The 8,712-nt window shown below is 37.1% G+C and overlaps 1 protein-coding gene across 1 annotated transcript; it reads left to right on the plus strand.

Annotated features, from left to right (window-relative positions):
- The first annotated feature begins 3,220 nt into the window (after window positions 1–3,220).
- LOC145661108 (uncharacterized) lies at window positions 3,221–3,802 on the plus strand. Its single transcript, XM_081726555.1, has one exon. It carries the CDS (start codon window positions 3,221–3,223, stop codon window positions 3,800–3,802), a length of 582 nt encoding a protein of 193 aa, XP_081582681.1.
- The last annotated feature ends 4,910 nt before the right edge of the window (window positions 3,803–8,712 follow it).

An 8,712-nucleotide genomic window follows, 5' to 3' on the forward strand; every position in this document is an offset into this window, starting at 1 on the left:
CACTACCCACTTTGAACCCCTCTCATCCACTGTGACCCACTCTGACCCACCAAAACACATCATCAACTCTGACACATGATCACGGCCTCTTCTCTATCGACTAAAGAGTTTACATTTGTAATAAAACAAGACTGTGAAATTGTCAGTAATCGGAGTTTGAATTTCTATGGTCAATCGCTCAAGGACCACTCTGTTACAATAACGGTGGATCTGACCTTTACGATATAATATAGAAACCGTTAATAATAATTTAAAAAAGTAAAATGGCGTAAAGTGCCGATATTATTTTTAAAAGATGTGTTGGAAGGTGAACATGGATGGAAAAGTCTTGTTTTATATATATATATATATATAAGCTGAAGAAAGAGCAGGAATAGATGAAGATAATAAATATGTAAAATACTACTAACGCTTATAATACGCTAGTAACGCTTATAATAATCTTGGGAGGGTACGTGATATAATTACTTATAATTACTTTCTTAGTCTAATGTCCCACGATTAAGCACCAAGACTAATATGGATGATGATGATGATAAGATGAATGATAATAGTGGAATGACAGAAATGGGAAAACTCGAGGAAACTCACGTTTATCACCATTTTGTGTTTGCTGGGATCAAACCAGGGATCCCACACATCAGAGATGAGTGCTTTATTGCTGACTCGCCGTGATCCTAAAGCATATATCTACGTATATAGATACATAAAATAAAAGTGAAAAACTCTCATATATATGTTTAGAAAGGTCGATACTCTTTCTTTTTTTAATAGAATTGTATTCAAATACGAAAATATAGGGTCTATTCCTCACTTACTTATGGCCTTTCTTGCAAGAATATATATCGCAGGCCCAGAACAAGATTGGCGTAACTCTAAAATGTCAATTTTATAGGTAAGCCAAAAGTATATCTTTGTATGTAATGAAACTTTATTATCTATTGTGTTTTTGAAGTTCGTAACGTTAGTTGAATGTGTACACAGTATGATATTTATTATTGTAAAATACCTTTTCTTAAATACTGTACATACATATTATAATTATTATACATTAAAATTTGACAACAATTTGAAACCTATTTTGAGCTACAACAGCCTTACTCTCAGAGTACGACATGTCTAAATAGTTTACATACGATATGCAGTAGTAACTCTAAAATAAAGATGCTCAATCATTTTTACTTAACGTCACTATACAGTGCACAGTACATAACATATACACACGGAAATCATGAAACATTCAGGAATCTTGTCTTATCTGAGTATTTTGTCCAAAAATAGATTCTATCATTAACCTGAAAAAATAAAGATATAAATAATAGAAAATTTAAAATGTTTTTAAAAATGTTAGAAATTTCAGGAGGGAAATTTTAATTCTACACAGTTCATTTCTCACCTCAAGTATGAAATATGCAGAAGAAACAAACTGTCATGAGTTTTGTTGGGAATTCAATTTTTGTGCGTTCTTTTACAACAAACTTTTTGTTTAATTCAAACTCCACACACTAAAGTCTAGATTTAAATGTGAATATTATACAACTTAATTTCAAAACATATAAAAGCTTAAAATATGTAAAACGATAGTGATGCCTGTTGTGCTGTATGGTCGGAAAACATGATCGCTTAGTTTATGGGAAGAACACATACTGAAAGTGTTTGAGTATAAAATCCTGAGAGGAATATTCGGACCCAAGAGGAACGGAAATGGAGAATAGTGGTAACTTCATAACGAAGAACTGCTAACTTATACCGTTTACCAAACATTGTTAGAGTCATCAAGTGTAGGAGGCTCAGGAGGGGAGGTTCGTCATTCACACGACGTAGAGACGTAAGCGCCATTAAAAAAAAAATGAGATCTTTCAACTGAGGACTCCTTAAACCTTACTCTATCATCTGACGATCTGAAGAAGTGGCGTAATTCTATCTCTTATAGATTTTGTCCAGTAAGAAATGTTCAATTGGTGTAAACGACATTCTTATATTGTTTGATATTCTTTAAATGCCTCTCCTACCAAATTACACTTTTGGCGCTTACGTCTGTACGTCATGTAAGAGACGATGTAGGTAGAATGGAAGAAAGTAGGAACACTTTCAAAGTTTCGACTGGAAACCCAATCGAAAAAAGTCCATTAGGAAGACTTAAGGGCAAATGGGAAGACAATATTAAGATGAATCTCGCAGAAATAGGAATACAAAGTAGAAACTTGATCCAGTTGGCTAAGGATAGAAATCAGTGGAGAGATTTAGTGAACGTGGCATTCAACCTTTAGGTTCTATAGGCCATAGAGTGAGTTAGTTGAATTTAGTATAGCCTTCTTAATTATTTGATTTCATTCTGAAAAGATCTAAAAAGAAGAAGAAGAAGAAGACGAAGAAGAAAAAGGTTCAAAATTCTGAATGTTACAGAGAAAGTTAAATATTAGTTACATATAATGAGTACAATGACGTGAGAAGTTTTAGTACAAATTTGGAAAAGAAATGCCAAATAAATAAAGCGGGCGCATTTATCAGTGTTTCTTCTCAAAAATGTAGAGTCATTGGGGGTGAAGTCGGTAGTCGGGTGAAGTCGGTAGTGTGTAAGGTATGACGAACTGACAACATCGTGTTGAGGCGAGTGAAGAAAGAAAGGTTTGTTTTCGAAACAGTTAGTCATGCTGTATGAGCGAGGGTGAGAAGAAGGAAATTGGAGAAGAACGAGCATACCACGAGACTTCTTTGTGCGGAAGGTGAGTCACTCATGCCGTTTATTCTTGCTATTATAAGTTTCGTTCTGGAGAACCTAAGGTGTATAATGAGTTGCACGTGTAGTTTTGACTTGCGCATTTTTTCGTGAGGTAAGATAAGGTTTCTGCGTAGAGAGTACATAGTTGTTGTCTTGATGCCTTATGAACTAATAGTAATTTGGCAGAGAAACAACGGGATAACCTATGTGGGGCGAAGTCGGTACTGTTGTGTGGGGTGAAGTCGGTACGTCTTTTCCATGCTTGTAAAATGAACATTCAGTATGAAAATAAATACAATGTTTGTTGTAGCTGTGTTTGAACCTAACTTGGTCTTAAGATGCTCTAGCATACCGATTACAAACATTGGCACAGAGGGAATTCCCAGTTACACCAGGTGACGTTCGTAGGGAGCCTTTCGTTATGCTGAATGGTTGCAAATAGATCACCCGTTTAACAAAGCGCGCCGTGGAGCAGGGTATGACTGGTTCCACAGCTTTATGCGTCGCCACCCAGAGCTATCCATACGGACACCTGTTGGCATATCGCGAGCTCGGGTTTCTGGTTCAACACGGGAAAGACTGGATGAGTTTTACAATATGCTGGAAAGGGTATTAATTGAACTCAATCTTCAAGATAAGGGTGCAAATGTGTCCAATGTAGATGAGACTGGATTGCTTCTGAACAACGAGCCTCCAGACGCAGTCGTCGCTAGAAAAGGACAACGTGAAGTTGTGTCGCTTACGTCCAAGAAAAGGGAGGAAAACGTAACAGTGATTGCGTGCTGCAATGCTACGGGCATGTTAAAGATCGAATATCGTGATGGCTTACCACCAGGCTCCCAAGTGCTAATGACGGATTCTGGTTACGTCAACGACGTTGCGTTTCTAGAGTGGCTAAAACACTTCGTCAAGCACAAGCCACAAGGGCCTTGTTTACTTCTCATGGATGGCCATGCAGCCCACACAAAGACATTGGAAGTACTAGAGTACTGCCTTGAACACGAAATCACAGCTCTGTCTTCCGAGTCACACGACTCATGCTTTACAACCATTAGACAAAGCTGTCTTTCGCCCTCTTAGTTTATTCTTTAAACAAGCTTGCAACCAGTGGGTATTCTCAAACCCAGGAAGATCACTAACAAAAGTGCAGTTCGGTCAGCTACTGAATCAGGCATGGGGGAAAGCTGCCACAGTGGGAAATGGTGTAGCAGGTTTTACAGCTACTGGCATATTTCCATTGAACAGACTGGCCATTAGTGATGACAAAATTATCGACGTCTCTGTAACGAACGCGTCTCATGAAGAAAGAAGGATAGACAATGAGCAACCGACAAGACAGGAATCACAGGTCACGCTTGGAGTGCGGGAGAGTCTGCCTTCTCCTGCAAACAGAGCTTCACACAAGACAGGGAAAAGAGCCAGGCAGGGCACGGAAATACTTACTTCCCCCGATCATATTTCACAGCTGACAGGGCAACGAGGCAAATTTGCACATAGACCTACACCTAGGTCTCTTCAGTTGGCGGTGGCAAGTACTCAAGACAATGCGGCACGTACTGCCGATTTTGCTGACAACAGAAACATCTGTGGGTTTTGTGGACGACCATACAGCAAAGAGACATGTACCAAATTCTTGGAGTGGATACAGTGCCAAAGTTGCGACACCTGGTATCACGAAAACTGTGTCGGTGCTTTTTATAAAAAACAGTTTGTTTGTGGAAAATGTTAAACTGAATGTTTGTAATGGAACTTTGTGTACAGACAATCTTGAATTGAAAATGTGCTTGAAGGTGGAAAATTTCTAGTGATGATGTAGTGAGATATAATGGTTTATGACGAAGTAGTGGTACCTAGTAGAACATATGATTAGTAATAAACATGTACCCAGTTCACCCCATGCACCTACCGACTTCACCCCCACAAACGGGGTGAAGCGGGTAAGTCGCCGACTTTTCTTTTTCTCTCTTTCCTCACTTTATTGTTTCACACTTGTACGTCCATTTCCATTGAGTTTATAGTAAAAGGTTCACTGTATCTAGCATGAGTTTTAATTTTCAAATAACTATCTGCATAAGCACAGTGTAGTGCATTTTATCCTTAATACACCGACTTCACCCCCAATGACTCTATGTTTGATTTCTTCTTTCTCGATAAGAATACCAATGAGATTGATTTCAGAAAAGTCCCCAATACCTCTGCATTAGAAGTCATTTCTATCCTTCAAAAGATAGGAAAAACATGGACGAGATGAAAGGAAAAAGGGAATAATATTATTATTTTATTCATCCCCGTAATTGCAACCATTCATATGTGTTTCCATTTATATTCTACGAAATATTAGGTGTAGGGGACTCAAATCTACTTACTACTATGACTCAAGATATGAGGGTAGAAGTTGCTTAGCATCTCGTACTGTATGTTTCACATCATTGCCTTGGGTGCTATTCTCTCTTCCCTCATGTTCTTCAAAAAAATTAGACTTGGCGTAAAACGCACATGGAAAGAGGACACCTGTCTTTGGGTAAAAGTAAACATCTTAAGATAAACATAGATCAAATTAGTTCAAGTGTGGGGTTAAGAATGTGTCTGACGACGAACGAATTGTGAAATCAACAGCAGTGTATACTTACTGCAAGTAATGACTTTTAATTCTAGTACGTGAGGGGTGTTGTTAAATACTTGTAGCGTGAACATAACAGCAATTACATATTATGTTAACTTACTAATTTAATCTGAAGTGACTACTTCCAACTTGTCTGCACAACAATTGCAACTGGGGATTCTGTATCCCCTTTGAGATAATTAATTTTAACATGTTCTGCAAATTTCACTCACCGATTTATTTCTCTTTCCGAAATTATATTAAACATGGTTCGAATCCAGTTTTGCATGACTACCCAGAAGTCACCGATACATGGAAGAGAGACTTAAGCACAAGAACACACTTCCTACATGAATAGCAAAGGGCGCTGAGGTAGTTCGGATACATATATTCAATTGTAAGGGGAAACTGAGTAATACCAACAACGTTTAGAGGATGATTGCTGATGCCAAGATAAGACAAAAGAGTATAGACTAACCTGCATGTTGAAATACTAATTTTCGGCACTATGGTCAGCCAACAGAAGGAGGGTAAAGATTAGCCTTTTTCCGCGGTAGTCATAAAAAAATAAAAGTGTTCATAAAAGACAGTATATAATATGGTCCAAACATTAAATAATACATTTATGTAAGATGCTTATGAAACATATTATAGCAAACCACATAAAGAACCTCGAAAACAAAACATTCTGCCAGTTTTGATATTTCTTCCAACTCGCACCAATAATTTTAGAATGAGGCGCTTTATGATAAATTGTACTTCTTGTTCTCTTGAAGATTAAAGTTAATATACTTATTAACAACCATTCGTGTAATGGAAAGATTTTTATTGTTGATTGTTGTTTGTTTTCACTTTTCACTTTTGATCAAATACCTAAAAAAAATTCTCTACTTGCCTTGGAGTTACACTTGCACCACGACTGAACAACATCCATTGCGCATAAATGGAATTTATGACTAAATAATATGAACATTGTCTTTTACCCGACTCTTTATTGTCGAGTTAGAGTACCTCATTGTTTCGGTGGGTTTCCTCGGGCTACTCCAATTTTATCTCACATTATCATTCCACCAATACTTCCATTATCATTCATCTTCCTTAATCATTTGTCTCCCTTTGCCTAATCATGAGACGTTAAACTGGAAGATTTAATTTCATTTTTTTCGAGTTAGGGCTTTATATATACTTTACTGACAAAATTTCAGCAGGCTATAGCACCGAAAAGAAGCATTTATGCACCAAGTTGGTCTATACTTTTTATCTTATCTTGGTGTCACGAATCACTTTCCAAACGTGGTCGCTTTCCACTTTCTAAATAATGTTTAGAAACATCCTTAATGTAATGATGAACGGGTACCTTGCAGGGCCGGATTTAGGGGGGTGCAAAGATGCACGTGCACCTCCCTTCGTTGTAAATATACACTGTCTAAAATGAGAAGCTAGCAGTGAAAATACCAATACTTCCCGAAACTTTCTGCCATCATGTTTCCATTTGGGGCTTAAAAGCAAGCAGAGCTTTGCAAAAGTTTAAGGAAAAGGGTTTTCAAAAGGTTGGAGGAAAAGGATTCACCAAGCAAAACAATATAGTGTTTGTCAAGTAGGGAAGAAAACAGAAGCCAGGAGGAGAGAAGAACATTTTTTTCCTACATAACACTTGCGACTCTCTTTAAAATATTTTCCTCTGTTCTCTGCATCAGTGTTTTCAGGAGTAAAGAATAATGTCACATGTCACTTTGAAGAGTTCTAGTGTGATTGGTTATTTTGGTAGTTATTGGGCACCCCCTTCAGACAATCCTGGATCCGGCCCTGGTACCTTGTATAACTTCCTTTAGGGTGCTCAAACGAAAGCCATCCCGTTACATTAGATTCAGTTAAAGCAATAAGATGATTGAAAATTAGCCATTAGTTTAAAGTGATACCATTGTAAAATTGGGAAGCTCTGAAGATGTTAATATTCTATCCATTAGTTTAAATTGATACTATTGTAAAATTGGAGAGCTCTGCAGTTGTTAGTATTCTATAATCTAAAAATTAACTATGTTTTTAAATTTTGGAGAACTCTGTTACATTAACTGATAATTATTTTTCAAGACGTTGAAGGAAACCCAGGAGGTGGTCCACATTTAAGAGTTGAAATATTCAATGATATTCTGACAAACTAATTCTCACTTATTTGACACTTAACGTTCTTGTTCTACACCGAGAACACAAAACGGGTATCAATAGTTTATAAGTACTTACAAGTTAGTAAGTTCCGAACTACATGCTCATCATCTTGGAATCAAATTCCGATCTCTCGCACAAAGCAGAAACTAATATGTAAGAGTCCTTAACTAAGAAGTTACATTTTAGTTATCTTGATTGGTGCTCATGGATCCAGAATATTCTAGTATTGATAATCGTTCTCTATTTCATCGGTGCTAATTAATAGAATATTAATGAATTGTGAGATATAGACTACAGCATGCCAACAAATCATGTCAAAATCTGACGAGAAGTTTTGCGGATCGTACTTGAAATATATCTGTACTCGCAGTAAATATCACAACTTTGAAGAGTAATAACTCGAAATTCAAATGTCTATACTGGAAGGTATTTCACATGCTTACTACCCAAGTGAAGGTCAACATTCGTACCAAGTTTGGTCAATATTGAATGAATCCTGTAGACCGCTTATGATCTTTATTGTCCTTGCGGTTCATAGAGATTCCTCGAGGCTATGTGGATAGCGTACCAGCCTTTGGCACTAGAGATCCGGATTTGATTCTCGGCGTCAATTGATGTGGTTTGGATCCCTCGTAAGGCTGCAGACCCATATCTCATATAAACTATGTGTTGAACGAACGATAAATTCAAATCCAATCCTTATGATGAAAAATCATATAAAAACCAAAACAACTGATCTCAAAATCTAATCTTTATGCTTGTCTTCCTGAAAAATACTTTAAGACAATGTCAATGCTTCAATCTCCTGGTTTAAGTTACCCATACGCAAAACCGCAGCTTCTTTAAGCACTCCAAATAATTCTGGATTTAGTAGTGCTTCTCATGTTGCCGATTTAGTTGTATGTATTATATTTCTTGATGCTCTTTCTGATTTATAGAAGAAGAAAAGGAAAAACTAAAGGTATGAAATAATGATGGTGATAGTTTCGAAGTGATGGAGAAAACACGACGAAAGAGAGAAATGAAAGAGAAAGTGTAATGGCCTTCAATCGAAGACTGAGCACCAACAAAACTTTGCTAGAAGTTTGATGACCTTTACCCTTAGGAGTCACAAAGAACGAAGTTTCTATGCACTTTTGGTGATGAAGTGTTCCTTCGTTTGATTGCTATAATTAACTTGTTCATTACCTTTCGCTCTTGAGGTAAGAGCTCTTTCAGTGCC

This window comes from Thermobia domestica, chromosome 9, assembly GCF_964235325.1.
Source record: "Thermobia domestica chromosome 9, izTheDome1.hap1.1, whole genome shotgun sequence".
Lineage (NCBI taxonomy): Eukaryota > Metazoa > Arthropoda > Insecta > Zygentoma > Lepismatidae > Thermobia > Thermobia domestica.